The sequence below is a fragment of the Mauremys mutica genome, chromosome 10 (genome assembly GCF_020497125.1).
Source record: "Mauremys mutica isolate MM-2020 ecotype Southern chromosome 10, ASM2049712v1, whole genome shotgun sequence".
NCBI classification, from domain to species: Eukaryota; Metazoa; Chordata; order Testudines; family Geoemydidae; genus Mauremys; species Mauremys mutica.
In genome coordinates, this window is record NC_059081.1 from 30,878,436 (window position 1) to 30,899,546 (window position 21,111).

General features: G+C 36.4%; 1 protein-coding gene across 5 annotated transcripts in view; it reads left to right on the forward strand.

The window, feature by feature from the left end:
• Positions 1 to 21,111, forward strand: part of PKP4 (plakophilin 4) — a 220,618-nt gene that overhangs the window by 143,820 nt on the left and 55,687 nt on the right. For 4 of the 5 annotated variants that reach the window (XM_045032188.1, XM_045032191.1, XM_045032189.1 and 1 more), the window contains exons 8-11: positions 2,802 to 2,993; positions 5,481 to 5,697; positions 10,683 to 10,815; positions 20,484 to 20,697. In XM_045032188.1, coding sequence (XP_044888123.1) covers positions 2,802 to 2,993; positions 5,481 to 5,697; positions 10,683 to 10,815; positions 20,484 to 20,697 — 756 coding nt within the window. The remainder of the gene's footprint in view (positions 1 to 2,801; positions 2,994 to 5,480; positions 5,698 to 10,682; positions 10,816 to 20,483; positions 20,698 to 21,111) is intronic. The other variant, XM_045032190.1, reaches the window with a different exon arrangement.

Here is a 21,111-nt window from a genome sequence, read left to right on the forward strand (position 1 = left end):
TGGTATCAATGGCAGCAGAAAGTTTATGCATGGAATGTAAGTCTCAAGAATTAGCCATAAAGTGGTCGTTTCAAATTTTGAGAGCACTTTCAAGAGATTGGAGTGGGCTGAAGCCAAATTGGAATGAGTAAAATACTGAGCCTGAGGTGAGAGGTAATACATAAGTTGTAAACAGTCTACTCAATGCGTTTGAAGCTAAAGGAGAATAAGTGAAGACAAGATAGTTGTTGGAAGGACAGGCAGTCAAGGTTAGGATTTTTATGTTTAAAAGATGGAGATACCAGGGTATATTTGAATACACTTTTATCAGAGGAAAAGGAAGGAAGGTTAGCAGTCCAGAAAGAAAATAGGGCTTAGGAGACAGAGAGGGGGGTTGGGTGTTAGGTTAGATAGAATTATAGATACAGCATTGCTGAGCTTTAACAGAATTTCTGGTGTGGAGGACAGTAAACTGCCACACAGGGTTTACAGGAGGAAAGGGGGAAGCTTGTGTAGTGGTACCAGGGCAAAATCTTGTTCTTAGAAAATGTGCAGATCTGGCCATATATATCTTATCAGCTAGTCAAACTACCAAATGACTGAATTTATTGTTAAAAATAAAGTAAATAAATTATCTTCCCAATAAAGTTACAGTAGACTTTTAAACATACCCATATTAACTGACCTTTTCTAATTAGCTGAAGGATTGAACAAATCTGTCAGAATGCATTTTTACAATTATGGCAATATGAACTGCCATGGGATTTGTCATTTTCAAAAATAACATCATTAATTAGCTGGATGGATCTTCTATTTTATTTAATTCCATTTTATTTGTGGTGTAAGCTTTGTTATATTATAGCTAAGGACATTAGAAGATGTTTGTATTCTGAAAAAATACTTTCCTTTGAAATGCACTTGTCTTCTTTGCGCTAATGATTAGCTTCTCTTTCTAAGTGTCTGCATTTATTGTAGCAGGCTATTAATATATCACTACCATCTATTTTATTAACAGTAATTATTCCTTATAATACATATTTAAATATACTGAGAGAGGCAAACAATATACATTTTTAATACAAATAAATGTGAACATGTACATCTAGAAACAAAGAACTTAGGCCATACTTACTGCTTCCCGGGATAGAATCACCCATCCTGTGACTTTGAGAAAGATTGGGGTTCAGGGTGGATAATCAGATGAATGAAAAGAGATAATGTTAAGGGAGGGTGAGTTGATCAGTCTGTACCTGCATGGGGAACAAGTATTTGACAATGGGCTCTTCAGTCTAGCAGAAAGAAAGTTATACCACAATCCAATGGCTGAAATTTGAAGAAAGATAAATTCAGACGGGAAATGGGCATAAAATTTTAGCAGTGAGGATAGTTAACCATTGAAACAATTTACAAAGGGCCATGATGGATTTGCCCTCACTGGCAATTTTTAAATCCAAGATTGGATGTTTTTCTAAGAGATATGCTCTTGGAATTATTTTGGGGAAGCTCGGTGGTCTGTGTTATATAGGAGGCCAGACTAGGTGATCACAATGGTCCCTTCTGGCCTGGGAATCTGTGAATTAAGAGCACCTGAAAGGACCTCGTTAACAAAATATTCTACGAATTCTTAATGATTTAAATAAATACCAAGAAAATACTTTATTATAATTGGTTACTTTTCTAGTTAGCTCTTCAAATATTAGAAGGAGAACAGTGGCTAGGACCTTTAAATTTAGAAAATACAGTTTTCCTGTAAATGTTTCTCCTTTTTTGTAATGAAATAGCCATTAAGCATTTGACTCAAACTACATTTGTTACTGCTTGGCTGTAAAGTGTAATATTTTGCAGGTGGCATGATCCTGCTCTCATTGAAGCCAATGAGAATATTGCCATCTATTGACTTCAGCAGCAGCAGGAGGTGAAATTAATATTTCATTTGTGAGTAGTTTTTGCAGAATCTTGTAATCAGCTTGGCAGCGCAGTATAGATTGAGGGGATGTCTTGGAATGGAATTGCTTCATTTGTCATCAAAGAGAGAGAAACGTTAGGTATTGGTGTTTAACAGTCTGTTACTTTCTGCTGAGCAGTCATCAAATCCAGAAGTAATGATCTTGAACTGTTTTGAAGTTTTTGATACAAAACATTTAAGAATCTTAGAATATTACAACTAAACCATTTGTTTAGCAACAAGTGAAAATCAAATAGGACTATGAAACAAAATTCTATTCTTTCTTGTTTTGAAATGTTTCCATGATCTGAATAGGCAAAATTACAAATAACATTTCAAATTTTCAGAATAAATGTTAAAGTTTCAGGAACAATTTGAATTATCTGCTTGTCTAAATTACATAAAAATACAGGTTAAAAATGTTAAAAATAGAAATTATTGGTAAAATGATGTTGTCATCATCATCATCTTCCTGAAAAGTACTTCATATTTCTTTAGTTACTTTTTAAAAAATCTCACAATAATTTCACAAAACTTAAAAGCAAGCAATAATTTTTACTGTGGAGCACATATAATCACTTTGGCTAATTAAAAGACTAACAGTAAAATTGCAAAGGGATCATCACAATTCACTTGCTTAATGGGGGGTGATTTTCTGATGAAGGTGGAGCAGAAATATGTCCATTATGTTTGGAGATACCCAGACTGCTGCTTATTAAAAGTAGTTCATACTGATTTCACTGCAGTGCTTTACTTCTAACAACTCTACAAAGTTTAGGTAGAACTCCTACAAAGCCTCTGAATTCCAGCTGACTTAAATTGAGTTAAATTGCCACAAATTGCATACCATACGTATTTACCTTTTTCTTGCTTCTAGGCTTGAGGAGTTCGTATGCTAGTCAGAACAGTCAGCTTGGGCAAGAATTACGTTCAGCTGTATCTCCTGACCTACACATCACCCCAATATATGAAGGGAGAACCTATTACAGTCCTGTGTACCGTAGTCCAAATCATGGAGCAGTTGAGCTACACCAAGGGTCCCAGACAGCACTATATCGAACTGGGTCAGGTAGGTATAGAATTGAGGTTTTTCAGAGTTCCCCAAATTTAGATGATTTGCCCCTAAAATCTTTCTTGATTTACATATTAGTTTTCTGCTTGAGAGAATATAAATTGTTGCCACACTGTCAATATGCATGATGATAGATATGTGTTGCTAATTTAAAATAATAGATTAGAAGCGATAAATCAGTGAAGAGGAAGAGACCTAAATCTGAAAGACTTGCACAAGAATGGCAGATAGGAGTAAGAAACAGATTAGTTTTAAATGCTCTTTATTCTTTTGTGATGTCTATAGCAAGTACTCAAGACTATATGCTGATAAGTCAGTTTTGAGCTAGACCAAGGGTTCCCAAACTTGGTTCACGGCTTGTTCATGGTAAGCCTCTGGCTGGCCATGAGACACTTTTTGTTTACCTGAGTGTCCGCAGGTATGGCCGCTCACAGCTCTCAGTGGCCACGGTTGGCTGTTCCCAGCCAATGGGAGCTGCGGAAAGAGGCGCAAGCTGGGTATAGGGTATTTCTTGGTTTAAACCCTCACTAGCCAATCATAGAAGTGTAGGAAGTATAGGTCTGGAAGGGGCCTTAATAGATCATCTAGTCCTGTTCTCTGTACTCAAGAACTACTTAATAACTAGACCATTCCGGACAGGTGTTTGTCCTATCTGTTCTTTAAAACCTTCAGTGACAGAGATTCCACAACCTCCTTGAGCAATTTGTTCCAGTGCTTAACTACCCTAGCAGTTAAGAAGGTTTTCCTAATGTCCATCCTAAACCTCCCTTGCTGCAATTTAAACCCATTGTTTCTTGTCCTATCTTCAGAGGTTAATTAAAACAATTTTTCACCCTCCTCTTTGTCACAATGTTTTATGTACTTGAAAACTGTTAGTATATTCCCCACTTAGTCTTCTCTTCTCCAGACTAAACAAATCCAATTTTTTTCAGTCTTTCCTCATAGGTCATGTTTTCTAGCCCTTAAATCATTTTTGTTGCTCTCCTCTGACTTTTTCCAGTTTCTCCACATCTCTCCTGAAATGTGGTGCTCAGAACTGGACACAATACTCTGGCTGAGGCCTTATCAACATGGAGTAGAGTGGAAGAATTACTTCTCGTGTCTTGCTTACAACACTCCTACGACTACATCCCAGAATGTTGGTCGCTTTTCTTGCAACAGTGTTACACTGTTGACCCATATTTATTATATCCTTCTCCTCACTTTTTTCTGTTTTATCAATACAGTAGAACCCTGCTAAATTGCACTGCACTAATTCACATCTTGCACCATAAAACACGTGGTCTCACCCAACTCCTCAAAGATTTAATACTGGAATGCTATATTGTAAGATCCAATATTAAAATCTAATTACTTTTAGATGCTATATGACAGAATATACAATGACATACTATGAAGTACTATCATAAATAAATTCAGTTTAGCTGCAATTCTCAAATAAAAGGAAAAGGTATGGTACGTTTGTGATGCATTATTCTGATTTTAGATCTTGTGTTCACTTACTAATTTGCACAATTTAGTAGTTTGCAATAGGTCTCCCAATCATTAGTCTGAATTAGGAAGGTTTTACTGTTAAGTCTTCAGAGTGATAGTTCACAATACCTATAATAATGTTTTTAAACCTTTTAAATTGCTTGCTAATAATTTTGCACAGCTCAGGCATTCAGAGTACTATGAATGAGGCACAAGTTTTGCAGTTTCCCTGTCCCAGCTGCCACAGCTAAACTCATGTAAGCAAAACTGAACCAGGTAAAGTTTGTCCAAGTTTTAGCTCAATTGGGAGACTGAAAAATAAAGTTCTAGTTCAGTTAATATCCTTATGTTTTTTTAGAAGAGCACAAAATACCATAAGAACACACTGTAATCAGGAAGGTTCATATTCATACCTCGTTTCACACACGAGTGGTGTTTTTCTGAACCATTTGAGATTAGTGCCTTGAAAGAATCTTTCAATCTAATTCATTCCCCAATTAATATTTTGCCCAAGCAAGCAGGACAAACTTGCATCTAATTTATGAAAAGGAGAGGCATTAACATCAGGAGAGCTTCTTGTTTTATTTCCCATTTTTCTTTCTTCAGTACTATAGATGTATACAATCGAATGTTATTAAACACCTCTGAAGCTGTTCTATTTGTAACCAGGTTCCTCTTCAGTTCCTGGTTTACTGCTAATATATTTGACACATAGAGTACTTACTCCATTAAATACTGAAACACTCAATCTTATTTAGAAATAACTTGGGCCTGATCCCACAATAATTTTACTTGTGTAATCAGCCCATTATCATCCTTGGAACTTTTTCTGTAAGGATTTATCATATGAGAGGTGCTGGGGCCCTATCCAGTGATAGCTTTTTAGACCTCTGGGTATTTCAGTCTCACTTCAACTTTAATTTTGCTTGCTTTTTATTTAAACCAAGAATTGTCTCATAACAAATGTCTATAAAAGGTATCTAGCATATTTTAATATTGATTTTACACTAGGTGTTGGAAATCTGCAAAGGTCATCCAGTCAGCGTAGCACACTTGCATACCAAAGAAATAATTATCCTTTGAACACAACAGCTGCCTATGCGGAACCCTACAGGTCAATGCAGTACCGACTGTCAGAGTCCAGTTATAACAGGCTACAACATGCAACGCCAGCAGATGATGGTACAACAAGATCTCCATCCATAGACAGCATACAGAAAGATCCTAGGCAAGTCCAACTGAGCTTTCAAGAATCATGTACCATTGCAAGAATTATCTGATTCTAAAATTGTTCCTTGATTAAATAGAAAACCTTAGCAGTGCATTTTTAGTTCTGTATTATACAGATCGCTGTGATTAATTTAGGTTTAATGAGTAACAATTTATAAAATTATTCAGAAGTTTAACCAGTAAGTGCATTGCTTTTACTTTGCTACAGTAGTTGACTGTTACTTACATTTGTGTTAACAATTATTGTAATTCTCTTCAAAGTTTATTTTAGGATATCAAAAGGAAATTTCATATACTTTGAGGAACATTTGTGAACTTGAAAGGTTTAATTTGGTTTATTGAGTATTTTTTTATTAAATTAGAGGGGTAGCCGTGTTAGTCTGGTTCTGTAGAAGCAGCAAAGAATCCTGTGGCACCTTATAGACTAACAGACTTGCATCCGAAGAAGTGGGTATTCAACCACGAAAGCTCATGCTGCAAAACGTCTGTTAGTCTATAAGGTGCCACAGGATTCTTTGCTGCTTTTATTAAATTGTCACACATGTTTGCCATGTTTTGAAAATGAGTAAGTAAATATCTAAATATACTAGATCATTCTATTTATGAACAGCTTTTGTTATAAGGAAAGTTGCTTGGAAATTGCAAAAGTAGAAAACAGTTGCTTCATATTAACAGAGAATAAATGCATTTAAAATGGAAATGGAGACCATTTTTCTGGTATTACTTATTCAAGTAGTCCTGTAGACAGTAATGGGCCTACTTGCATGATAGAACAAACAGGATTTCCCCCTATTAATGAACTTTCAAACCACTTATTTGGGTCAACTTAATAGTGCTACAAACTTTAATAAGTCATGTTTGTGGTATTTGGCCATTGGTGCATTTTTTACATGTAGCCCATTAGTTTGCTCCACATACTAAATATTGATTTACAACAGTTGTACTCAGACTGCTGCTTGTGAATGCAAGTGGCTCTTTGATGTGTCTGCTGCAGCTCTTTACAGCACATTATATTAAAACACTGTGTGATTTAATTATTAACCCACCGGGATGCTTTTACTATGTTGTTAACCAATTGTAGTATACTTGGTTAGTCATTTTGCTGTGAGAATAATATATAGATATAGATAGAGGTATAGCTATAAAATAGTAAATGAAACAATGATTTCACAGTACTGTGGCTCTTTTGAGTAATGGTGATTGCTAATTTGGCTCCTGAACCACCGAGGTCTGAGTATCACTGATATAAAAGATCTATTTGAGGAGTAAGGTACTATTTCGTCAAAGTAAAGGTGACTGAACCAGGTCTTTAAAAGTATCAGAAAGACAAAGGGCTTGTCTACACTTGGAAGTTTACTGAAATAGCTATTCCAGAATAATTATATTGGTAAATTTAAAAGAGTACGCAAGCCCATAGACTCATTTTGGTGAAAATAAAGAAGAGGTATGTATTATTCTCTAATCTGTATATTAGAACAAAAGAGGGAAACTGTGAGAAATCTTTTTCTTTGCCTCATTAGTATATTTGTTGTACAAGTTGCAGGCACAGTATTCATAGGAAGCTAATTACCATCTTTCTCCATGGCCTTGTAATACTGTATTAGTCAAAATATAAAATGGAGTCTGAGCTACAGTATATTGAGCAATAAATGCTTTGGGAAATTTAAGAAGAATTCGTATGCTGTATAAAATTCCCATCTCTTATCTTATCCAGATCTTGTCTTTCCCTGGTATAGCCAAACCCCTCTTAAGGTAAAAAGTATTGCACAAGTTAGGTTTTATGTCTTGAAATTTGCAATGCTATAGTATCTTGACTGTTAGCAATTTAACAGCATTATAAATATTCCATAAAATACAAGAGCATTCAATTGAAGAACTAGTTAGAAAGAACTAATATGTTAGCTTTCTAAGTCAAGAATTTCATGTTTTTGTAAGATATTATTTATAGTATGGTAATTTCATAGTCTGATGGTTTTTTAAACTATTATGACTAGTTTGATTATCTGAAATGTTCCCTATAAACATTTTATAAGAAAATATATATATAATATAAATTGTAGAAGCAACCACACTTATTGAAAGTGCAACCTACAGACTGAGTTTCAGAACCATATTAAAGAAAATCTTTAAAAATTATGCTAAACACTTTATTTTTAACAAATATACTATTTTCAGAATTATTCTTCTGGTTCTTCCTGACTCTGTTCTTGCAGTTTAGTAAACAATAGTTGCTTTCTATGAGTCTGGACTGAAGGAAATTTATTCTGATATATCCAAAATCTGACATTATTCACAGACTATCATCCACTGTTAACAATGCTTTTGAAAAGATTGTAGCCTACCCGACTTTATATTTGTGAACAATAAGGTGTGTAGGTACAGATAAAGCTGTCTTGAGTGTAGTCAGTCATCTTCATTGTTTCATCATTAAAACAAGAAATGCACCTGATTTGTCTGTTATCTCCAATGCCTGATCTCGATTTTTTTTTTGTTTTTTTTGGTAATCTTCACTAACTGACTTTAAGATTTTTTAAAGAGACATTAGCATCACAGTCGTGTTACTCCAACAGCTAGGGATGACATCTTTATCATCATATATCCACTTGTTTCATTTTAAAGGTTATCAGACATGTGGCTAGATAAAGCCTAGAGACCTTTACAGTACAGTTTATTTCTGTTTTATCTTTAATCTGGTAGAGTGACCTCTGGAAATTATAATCTGGCCCTTGGATTGTGAGGTAATTGAGGCAGCTACCAGATTCCCTCTCTGTCTTTAAAACACCTTTCACACTTTTGGTTCTTCTATAAAATGCATTTAAAATGGAGCATCTTAAATTGGAGCCTGTAGAATCCGTGGGGTTGTATCTCCATTTTAAAAATGAGGACAACCAAAAATCTGCTCCTTTATAGTCAGACTACAATGGCGAGGTTGACAAGTTTTAGACACCCCTGTTTTAAAGAGAAACTAACAAACATGGTTTATTTTACACTCCATTGTTTGGAATTCTCCTGTGTGACCGCCAGTTCTTCAGGGACAAACTACAGGGCAGACTCAAGTATGGTGCAAAAGTCCACAGAGTTGATTGAGGCAGTTCCTGGTACCCCGACTGGACAGGGTTTCCCTTCAACAGTCTCATTAGGCCCCTCAGGGTCTTTTTGTAGTAAAGCAAACAAATAGTCCCAAAACCAATAATCCTGTGCCAGGCCTATCTTCTTCCAGAGGGCTCTGGCAGTCAGGAGTCTCTGTGGAGGTTCTGGGCTGGTCCTTTCCTCAGGGAGCACAAGGTAGATCTATTCTCCCTGGTCAGTGCACCTACTGTGATGTCCTCTTCCTTTTTTAACTGGACTGTCATTATCTGACAGTAAGTGCAAGTGTAGCAGGGCAAGGCTGAGTGGACCCACTCTAGCTCATTAACCCTTGTTGCCTCAGTGTGGGGCTGGTATACCCAATCACATCCCTAAATCTGGAAAATGAAATTTTCCATCAACGTTGTCTTTTTTTTATATAGTTCTTGTGTTTCTAATGGAGACAGTTCATTCCATTTAACTAGCACACTTGTACTCTTGTCTCGATGATGTCAGCAAGAATAAGTGTAGCTCTAGGAATAGTGTTTGTTTGCTAAGTACTGCTGCTGAGCCAACAGGAGATGTGCAGTATTACTTTTTTGTGTAGAACCTACAAAAAAAAGCACTCCTAAAATTCCATACCATTGTTAATAATAAATCCTTTTATTATTAAAACAGACTTTTAAAAAATCTAATTTACTTTTCACCACTAGAACTATTTCTTTGCTTTCTGCATTATAATTTGCTTTCACAATGAAACAGTTTTATTTTGTGTTTAGTGAGTTTTAAATGTTGGTTCATATGTACTACCATATTGCTTCAACTTTCCTGCCGGAAAATGTTTTAATCCAAACAACTATTGAAATATAAAATAATAATTAAAAATATATGTATTATTATTAGCTCTTGTTCACATCTTTCTTAACATAGGCAGTATTTAAAATTTGAGCCCAAACGTACGTAATTTGTCTCTTTTAAAAGAGGATATTTAGAAGGTCAACAACCAACTGGATAGAATTATATGTCATATTCTAAGTCTTAACTGCTTGAAAGTATTACTTTGGAACAACATTATCATTCTGTTCTTGAAACTTTAGTTGCTTCACTTGTTTGGATTTTCAGCAAGAGTAAGGTCTCTTTACTGTTTTGCTTAAAATTCTTTAGAAAGAGAAAATAGCCCAACAAATGTCACTGGATCAGTTTCTAAAGCTATACATTTCATGGTCGTGTCTAATGACTTGCCAGGTTTTTGGCTACGTAAAATAACTGTGTACTTGGTGAAACAGTTACAATAAAACTATTTGTAAGTCCACAGTCCCTGGATAATTCAAGCTGTTACAGCCTTGTGGTACTTTATTTTGATATGGTTGACATATCAATCATATCAGTCCTGTTTTTGTCCAAGTATAATTGACTGTAAAACAGTAAAAATGTGTTAAATGTTCAGAAAAAAATATTCTCTGTATGAGTTACACCTGTCCTCCGCTGAACAAAATTTATAAGAACTAGGTATCTTCATATGGGTCATCCTCTCCCTCTCCCTCCTGCTCCCACACTCTCTTTTTAAAGCTAAGGAAGTTTATGTAGATTTCAGTAATTCAGTAAGTAGAGTTAAAATATATATATTTCATTCTAGCTATACAATCTGTATTAGCAATCTAACTGAAGAAGGCAATATGGACATTTATAATGTTTTTGCTTTGATGAATAAAGAATATAAAGTCTTCTCTACTGATGGGAAAACTGAAAGGTGGAATGGAATAATGCACCATTTTCACACATTTCGTTTCCTCTTTTACTTTTGATATTACAGGGCAGCAAATATTTTAGAAAACTGCTAAGACTCTCCAGTAACTACAGGGAGTAAAACATATGTATAAACTAACACCTTCCCTTGAATTTGTTTATCTAATGAAGGGAGTTTGCATGGCGGGATCCAGAATTGCCTGAAGTCATTCACATGCTTCAGCACCAGTTCCCATCAGTTCAAGCAAATGCAGCAGCCTACCTTCAGCACCTGTGCTTTGGAGATAACAAAGTAAAAATTGAGGTACAGTGTTGATTTTTTTTCTGTTTCGTGAAGAACTGCAAACAAAGAGCAAGTACACTTTTCCCTTTTATTTTGATCACAAAAGGTGACTGTAACACTTGGATCTAGAATGCCTTTAAGCATGTGTTTGTACTAGAGGCATGTTAATTCTGAGAATTCTAGATATATTAACAGGAGATAATGCTACCTGCTTCTTGTTTACAGTGTCACCTGATCGTGGGAACGGGCATTCACATGGCACTGTTGTTGCTAGCATCACAAGATACTTACGTGCCTGATGTGCTAAAGATTCATATATCCCTTCATGCTTCAACCACCATTCCAGAGGACATGGGTCCATGCTGTTGACGGGTTTTGTTTGATAACAATCCAAAGCAGTGCGCACCGACATGTTTATTTTCATCATCAGAGTCAGATGCCACCAGCAGAAACCTGATTTTCTTTTTTTTGTAGTTTCCACATCAGAGTGTTGCTCTTTTAAGACTTCTGACCCTCTCAGACCTCATCCCTCTCAGATTTTGGAAGGCACTTCAAATTCTTAAACCTTGGGTCAAGTGCTGTAGCTATCTTTAGAAATCTCACATTGGTACTTCTTTGCATTTTGTCAAATCTGCGATGAAGATGTTCTTAAAACAAACAACATGTGCTGAGTCATCATCTGAGACTGCTATAACATAAAATATATGGCAGAATATGAGTAAAACAGAGCAGGAGATGTACAATTCTTCTCCACGGAGTTCAGTTACAAATATAATGCATTATTTTTTAACGAGCGTCATCAGCATGGAAGCATGTTCTCTGGAATGGTGGCCGAAGCACGAGGGGAGACACAAATGTTTAGCATATCCGGCAGGTAAATACCTTGCAATACCAGCCAAAAAAGTGCCATGTAAAAGCCTGTTCTCACTTTCAGGTACATTGTAAATAAGAAGCGGGCAGCATTATCTCCTGTAAATGTAAACACACTTGTTTGTTTTAGCGATTGGCTGAGTAAGAAGTAGGACTGAGTGGACTTGTAGGCTCTAAAGTTTTACATTATTTTGTTTTGGAGTGCAGTTATGTAACAAAACAAATCTATATTTGTAAATTACACTTTCGCAATGAAGAGATTGCACTTCCGTACTTGTATGAGGTGAACTGAAAAATACTATTTCTTTTGTTTATCATTTTTACAGTGCAAATATTTGTAATAAAAAAAATATTGTGAGTGCTGTACACTTTGTGTTCTGTGTTGTAACTAAAATCGATATATTTGAAAATGTAGAAAAACATCCAAAATATTTAATAAATTTCAATTGGTATTCTATTGTATAACAGTGCAATTAAAACTGTGATTAAACGTGATTAATTTTTAATTGTAATTAATTTTTTGAGTTAATCATATGAATTAACTGCAATTAATTGGCAGGCCCTAGTTTCTAACCATCGGAAGAGTGAAGTTCTGGAACAGCCTTCCAAAGGGAGTAGTGGAGACAAAAAACCTACCTGGCTTCAAGACTGAGCTTGATAAGTTTATGGAGGGGATGTCATGATTTCCTATAATGGCATGTAGCCAATATACAACTGCTAATAGCAAGTATCTCCAACAACCAGTGAGGGACACTAGATGGAGATGGCTCTGAGTTACTACAAAAAATTCTTTCCTGGGTGTCTAGCTAGTGGGTCTTGCCCACATGCTCAAAGTCTAACTGATCATCCTTTTTGGGGTTGAGAAGGAGTTTTTCCTGGGACAGATTGGCAGAGACCATGGGAGTTTTTTGCCTTCTGCCGAATAGGACACAGGTCACTTGCAGGCTTAAACTAGTGTAAATGGTGGATTCTCCGTAACTTTAAGTCTTTAAGTCATGATTTGAGGACTCCAATAATTCAGCCAGAGGTTATGGGTCTATAACAAGGGTGGGTGAGTGAGGTTCTGTGGCCTGCAATGTGCACGAAGTCAGACTGGATGATCATGATGGTCTCTTCTGGCCTTAAAGTCTGAGTCTATCTTTCAGGAAGTGAATGATGACACAAATTCACTCACAGAAGTTCTCTGCAGCTGTTATGTGGTGATCTTGACAACAGTTGGTTGGGAATTTTACATCAGAATTATTTATTGACAGAAAATGTAGTTTCTGCAAAATTTTCCACAGGATAATTTTGATTTTGCGCAAAAAAGGGGGATGAGGAGTCAGTTCAACTAGTTCATAGAACTGACCCAAAAAGTTTAGTCTTGAGTCCTTTCAACATTAAACTACATTTCCATGTGATGGTGCAGTGCCTCATGGGGAGTTTTAGTTTACAGTGCTTGATGGAATAGGGAAATTAACATAAACAGAAAATTATGTTTAGTCGAAGTCAGGCTTGCACTAGGGACCCAGCCCACCTATCCAAATCCTTGAAAGTGTAGAAATAAAATAAACGTCTCCTGTGTTCCTTGCCATGTTCATGTTGCCTCCAACACAATTGCTAACACACTTAACACTCCATGAAACATTCATCTCCAACACATACTGGAAAGCAATAGATACCTCACTTCATCCAACTCACTCTGTCATGAAAAAGCTTAATGACAACCACAGCAGTGTTAAAGCAGAATAACTTTCCAAATGAATGGGCCATGTAAACATAAGAACAGCTATACTGGGTCACACCAAAGATCCATCTAACTCAGTATCCTGTCTTCCAACAGTGGCCAGTGACAGTAGAGATGTGACATCTGTGACAGTCAGATGTGTTGCTCTGTTAATATGAGAGAACATGTGGTCACCATTAAGGTTCAATGCAGCAAAGCAAATTGGAGTCTGTTATCAACGGTGTCATAGGTGATGTGAAGGTGGTAAGGAGTGCAGGAGATACTTGCCTTGACTTCTTATTTTCATGCTTACAAGGATTTAGGTGTGTGGGATGAGTCCTGATGAAATCGTAACTGTCACTAAATGTGGTTCGTGTTTGTTAATTTATATAGCACTTTTCTTCCGATAATCTCATTGTGTCTTTACATTCATTAAAATTATTAGTGAAACAAATAAATTAAGTGGCTTACCCCAGGCTCATCTAAGCAAGACTGTGGCAAAGTCTGGAAACAGAACCAAGGAGTACCAAAAATGTACACCAAAATATCCGCAAGCAACTGACTTATGTGAATAAAATACTCCAAAGTGAGAAAAATGTTTGACGACGCTTTATTTTTCTTGTACCTGTCAGTAGAGATAATGATCCAAATCATGGAAGTTGCTAAGCACCTCCTGTGATGTGCCAACTTGTGTGATTTGAGAGCCCGGAACTACTTGTAGATTTCAATTCTCCTCAAAGAGTATTGAAAATTACAAGAAGCAGCAGTATTTATTGTACTGGATGAGGTCACAAAATGCTCTTCTTCCTGGACAGCAACTGATTTCACTTAGAGGCTTGTAAATTCCTCTCCCCTTAAGTTGGAGTGAAAAATAGCCCCTGACATCCTCATCTGAGATTAATTTTCTGTGTTCTCTACTATTTCCTCCAGGTATTCTACTGTTCTGTGTTTGAGCGCAGGATGATCTTTTTCATTTAATTTCTTGTGTGTAAAATGGAATTGTGCCTATGGTGATGAGAGAAGAGGCTGGGGAATATAGGAACTAACACTTTTGATCTGTTAGGCTACTGAGAGGTTGAGCTGACAGCTGTGTTCCCCAAACAGGGAAACCATAACATTTCTGAGATTTCTAGAGGTCCTGGGGGCCTTTCAGGGAGAAACAAGTTCTGTCTTTTTCCTACTTGGAAGGGAACAGAGATAGTGGCTTCCTAGTAAGGGAAGAGAACAGAGACACAGAAGAGGTGTGGAATTTGCCTCCTTGCTGCCCAGAGGAGCTGTGCTCATCCAGATGAATCTGAAGAGACTTTCTTCATGTGTTCCTATTTGGACTGGATTGAAGGAAGTGGAGACTGGTCGTCTTTTGGTACCTGATTTACAGGAGGAGTGACCCCAAACTTAGGTTGGAGACACCAGTCCTATTATAGTTCCTTTTTAATTTTCTTCATTTATTTAAACTTTTCTGTAATTGTTGTTCCAGTGCAATTTTTCTAATATCAAAAGACTTCATTATATTAGGGAGAAAAATACTTCAAATCTTACTAAAAAATAGGCACACTGACCTCTTTACAAGACATTTAGAATGCTGGAAAAGAGGCTGGGAATAAGGCATACATTTTTTAACAGTGAGGATAATTAACCATTGGAACAATTTACCAAGGGTTGTGATGGATTCTCGATTACTGACAATTTTTAAATCGAGATTGGATGTTTTTCTAAAAGACATGCTTTACGAATTATTAGAGGGAAGTTCTGTGGCCTGTGTTATATAGGTGGTCAGACTATATGATCACAGTGGTTCCTTCTGGCCTTGGAATCTATGAATCTATTTGCCCCTCACATGTAAAGAAAAGGCACAGACTCCTGCACCTGTGTTTCATCACATTTGCATCTGTATTGTGTTGGATTCCTATTGTCCTAGGATTAAGTATAAATACTGATTTACAGGAGAGACCGCTCAAAATTCTCTATAGCATATTTGTTTGAAAACAGCAAATACACTTTAATAAAACTTACATTGCAGTTCAAAGGCTCAATCCTGTTCTCCATGCAGTCAATGGGAGTTTTACCATTTACTTGAAAAATGGGTGTGGGATCAGGCCGAATTAATCTTTTGTTGGGGTTTTGGACCCACTTCCTCTGACTGTGTCCAATTATTAGAAATTTGTGGGCATAAAGTAATAATATTCCTTGACTAGATTTATAATTATAAGGACTTAGATTGTGGATTTACCACTAGCTCCAAGGAAATGAGAATGCATAGGTGCACTGCCCCAGGAGCAGGGATGGGACTGAATTGTGACTGAGTTGCAGTTCAGTCCCTAATTTCATACACCTTGCTCTGGAGGCCGAGGTGAAGTAATCTGCAGCAATTTATTGTCTGTCACAGATTATACTGGTTCAGTCAGACTGGATGGTGCATTGGGGGGGGCAGGAAGGGGAGGGGCAGAGTCAAGGTCTCGACCACCTTGGGATCAGTAGGAGGCCTGTGCTCCAGGCCTGTGATGTAACCACCAATGCAGTTTGCCATGGTAGGGAAATATGGAGTACGTTGCTCCCCAACGCCATCCTGTTGCACTAGTAATAGTAACAATGTTGACCTTAGGTATAAGTGAAGGTAATGCTTTCCTTGACAGGTTTCAGAAGTGTCGTTTGTAGTCGAATTCTATATTTTGGCTTATGGCTCTTGGATACACTCAGCTACAATATATTTTTGTTTTACTTTTACTTTTTTAAATCTTGGGAGTGTTTCTGTGCTAAGGTTTGTGGTGGCAGTGTGAAGTAGAAAGGTTTATAGACGATCTCACTCCCTTTGGTGAGACTGCTTCATATGAGGTACAGGACTACGTATTTAAGGGGATAGTGTTTATCTGAATTCACTGATCTGTATGAAGTCTTTGTTTTTGTTACACGATGCTTCAATTTTATCTTTATTGGGTTATGTTTAAATGATAAAAAGTAGCCTTTTTAATGTTTGGCTTTTGTTTCTCCTATTTTAAATGCATATATAATTAAGATTTTTTTTAATGGAGAGGAAAAAAGTTATATTGAATATGAATGTAGTATCAATTCACATATACGTATTAAGCTGAGTTCTTGCTTATTTATTTTATTCTAGTTAGTTAGCACTGAATATTTGTGGTATGTATATTTTTAACTTATACAGTAACCAAGTCAGTATTATTATATATGTATTAAAGCCACACTTTGTACACATAGGGCCCACTCCATGATTTTTTGGCCCCAGAGACTGAATTTGTTAGGTCAGCCCATCCAAGAGAAAAGGACAAATATTTGTCCCCTTCATGAAAAGGCAAAAGTACCCCAGTTCTTCCAACTCCATGCTGTGGGTTTGTAAAACTACTCTGAGAAAGGAAAAATCTCACACATGAGATCCAAACTGGATCCATAATTCCTTTCCCTTCAGTCTCCATTGGGACTAAGCAGCCCTTAGGAATTTCTGTAACACTAGAGCTGAAATAACTTGTTTGTACCAGCCTCCGGTAGGAGAGAGTAGTGTTCTCAAATCTTTCAAAAGAGACTGCTTCAATGATGCCTTTATCAATTCTTCCCTGACTGGCTAACACTGAATCAGCCAAGGAGAAATTGTCCCTTAAACTAGGGTGCTGGATGGAGATTTACTCAATTTGAGGAGGCTTGATGGAGTCTGTGACTCCTGGGAAGGAGCTATGAATGAGGAGAATGCCCCCTTCAAATCAGAGATAAGCAGCCAAGAGGCTGTTTTGGATTGGAGAGAGCCCATAATTAATTCACCACACAAATCAGTAAAGCCTTATCTAGAGCTGCCTTAACTTTGAATTTTTCATTATTTAGATTCATTATTTTATCACTATTATATAAGGATCAGATTAATTTACTAGAATATCAAGGGTATTAAAAACCTTGCAAAGTGAACTAAAATGCTTGCATTGCTGAAACATATGAAGGTATGCAAATTACTTACCTACAATGAACCAATCTTTACTATTTAAATTGCCTATGAAACTAAACAGAATGATTAAGCAGTGAACATATTTAAAGAACATCTATCAACAACTTGCATTTTTCCTTGAATACTTTAAATTACTGGTACATCATTTCATGAACTGTCATTTTGCATGAGTTCTTTTGGTTTTTTTCTTTTTTTCATTTAGAAAAGAAAGTGCCCGTTGGTATTAATGACAGTTGTTATAGTTTTGTTTAGAATAGTTCTTTGAATAGATGGATGGTTGTTCAGTGAAAAGGTCTTGTGAATGGATTTCTGATTCAGATTTCATTTTATATTAAATACCCAAAACAGCATTCAATCAAGTTATGACTAAGGCATGGAAGTGGACGTAAAACCATCACTCTTTACTTAACTCACTTTGATGTGTCTAGATGTCGTTGAAATCTCATATGTTCGTGATATTTTGTTACTACATGAGCTGTATTGTTTGAGGCACAATAGGGAGATTTAAGAATGGGGAAAAAGATAATCTTTGCTCTGAATGTTCTTGCCTTACTTGGATGGAGCTAAAACTATTATGTTTTATAATGTTGCTCTTTGCATCAAAAAGAGCAGAAGTAAAAAATGGATACCAAATAAATAGATAATTTGAGTATTGACAGTGTGCTTGGTGCAGTACAGAATTTAGAAGAGACAAGGTTCCAGCAACAGGAATCTTATCATATAAATAAGCACTGATTCAATCTCTTGTATACTCTAGATACAGTATTAGAGATTGCTGACATAGTAATGACTTAATATAATAGATTAATACCTCATCAGTGTTTTTTCAGTTTCTATATTGTGTTGTGGAAGTACAAACAAGTGTTTACCAGACTGTCAATTGCACTGTAACCCCAACAATAGTAAACTAGATTACAGTAAGGATTGATTGACTTTAGGGCTTTATTTTAAAAAAACAGACTTTTTTGTTAAACAGACAAATTAAAAAAAGTCCAAATTCACCAGCCGTTCATTTATTTCTTTTTTCTACATAAGAAGAGTTGATTTAATCAGTTACAAAATTTGAATTATATTACTGATGGTTTTGCATTTCAAAATTCCTTCTGAACCTTTTCTGCTTATTTTAGAGGTTTGTGTGTGTGTGTGTGTGTGTGTGTGTGTGTGTGTAATATATATAATATATATAGATTGCAAGATGATAGGTGCCTATATATAAGCACCACCCTTAGATAATTTGACATATAAGATTCCATCTTAAAAATTTCCATTTGATAGATCTGTCTAGACCCTAATCCTGTGTATTTTTCAGAATTGTGTTATTCTCTTGGGCTAAATCGACATACTAAAACTTTTCATTACATTTTCAATCTTCTTTGAGTGTTTGTTCCTATGTGGAGTGCACTTTATATATAGCGCATTTTAGGTAGCTCATGTGCTTCATGCACTCAGTTCCGAAGAATTCTTCCTAGCAGTATCTGTTTGGTCCACACATGCACCCCTGCTCTCCTTGTGCTATGCACTGAGGGCATACAGGGGCTGCTGCATTGCCGCCATCTCAGTTCTTTGTCACCCCTTGTAGTCTGGGATGGAGCCTCAGTGCTCACTGGAACTCTTCGGCCTTTTTCCTGTAAATAGTTAGGAATGGTTAGTTTATAGTTTAGTTGGTTTAGATTAGTATATTTTGGGGTGTGGTGCTCTCACTGAAACTCCCCCCTGTGTATTGTAGTGATCCCTGTTCACACCCCACACACTCCCTGTGTTCTGCCTGGGGGAAGCCCATGTTCCTTCCAGGTTCAATATTTGTAAGTCATTTCTGTGGATGACCAAGCAGTTGAGGGAGGTCTGCCTGGGATGCTAGCTGGTACAAGTCTCAGTGCAAAACCCATTGCCAAATTCCTTACAAAGATAGGGTAGACCCAGAGCCATACTCTCTGGGTGAAGCTTCCCCACCATGCGCAGATGACTCAGTGCCTTCCAGGACCTGGTTAAATCTGTAGTGGAGACCCTTCATATTCCTCAGGAAGATATCCATGAGACTCCATATAGACTGCTGGACATTCTGCACAGCACAGGCCCAAGCAGGGTGGCACTGCCAATTAACGAAGCCGTCCTTGAATCAGCCAGCACACTCTGGCAGATGCTGGCCACCATAGCTCTGGGGTTCAAGTGAACAGAGAAGAGTTATTTTGTGCTCATTAAGCAATCAAGATTCATTTGTTTCACCCGGCCCTTGACTCACTGGTAATGAGAAGGAGACTAAAAGAATAGACCTCTTTAGGAGGAAAGTGCACTCGCTGGCCTCCCTCTGGTTCTGGATTTCAATCTGCCAAGCACTGGTGGTCATGTACAACTTTACCATCTATAATAGGCTGACCAAATTCATAAAGAAAGTACCTCAGGACAGTTGGAGCAGCTTCAGATCCTAATTGATGAGGGGAAGCTTGAATAGAGAAAATAGGCTACTCAGTTTCATTTTTGCTCCTTGTAGATTTCATTTTCTGGTTCTCATATGCTAATACAATGCTGCAATATTTGCATTGCAAACAGTGCTGAGGGATTTTTAAAGATTGCTTTAATTAGAATTTATTTATTATGTAAACAATACTATTAATCTTATTTTGAGCCAGATTTAACCCTAAGTTTTCCCTTTTGTTTTTCTTTGAGTAACAGATATGAAGGTTTTCCTACTATAGTTGTTATTTTATGTAGTTGTTTATTTAATACATTTTTGTAAATGAAATCTTGCTTCTAAGAAGGGACCTTTTGTATGCCAAGACTCTCATTTAAATGAAGTTATATAGCTGGTATAAAAACGCTATAATTTTGCTTCTCTAACATTACTGTGGCACTCTTGGAATTCCTTATAGAGGTATTCTTAGATGTGGAAAGTACTGTGGTATGGATTGTAACTTGCAAACAGTATGTAAAGATTTCAATAGTTGCTTTATAAATGTCTGAAAATAGTTGTGTATAATGGAAGTGCCAGTAAACACTTAGCCGTGCAATAAAATATGAGTGTTATATTGATAAGTCCCCATGTACAACAACATTTCTTCTTGGAATAGAAAGAGAATTTTTATTTTCTTTATACTTTATTTCATTTTATGCACAGAATGAAACTTATTTAACCATTAATTTGAACTAATATTGAGTATTATTTTCTAGGTATGTAGGTTAGGAGGAATCAAGCATCTGGTTGACCTTTTGGATCACAGAGTCATTGAAGTTCAGAAGAACGCTTGTGGCGCACTGAGAAACCTTGTTTATGGAAAGTCAACTGATGAAAATAAAATAGCGATGAAGAATGTTGGTGGGATACCTGCCCTTTTGAGGTTGTTAAGAAAATCTATTGATGCAGAAATAAGAGAGCTCGTAACAGGTATGTTTTGGAAAGGAAATAGCATGTGGTGAAGTAAATTATATTTCTCTGTGGCAGTTGAAGCTAAATTATTTGGCTGGAAAATGCATGCTAATATTGCAGGATATCCATTAGAATTTTCTTTGTGCATTACTAATTTGGTCAATATATAAATCTAGATCATTTGATTGTGATTATTGTCACTTAAATATGAGTTGTATACACCAACAGATACATTGTGAGAAATGTAGAATAACTAAACATCCAATTTAGGAATACATTTGATCTACAGATGCAGTCCTCGATTCCTGCATGTGAATGTTGTTGTATTAAGCTCTATTATTGATCTTGTTACATTTTTAGGATTCTACTGACAACTATTTTAAACTTGATCTTGTAGAATTCCAAAAATGGACCCAGAAGTAAGCATGTATT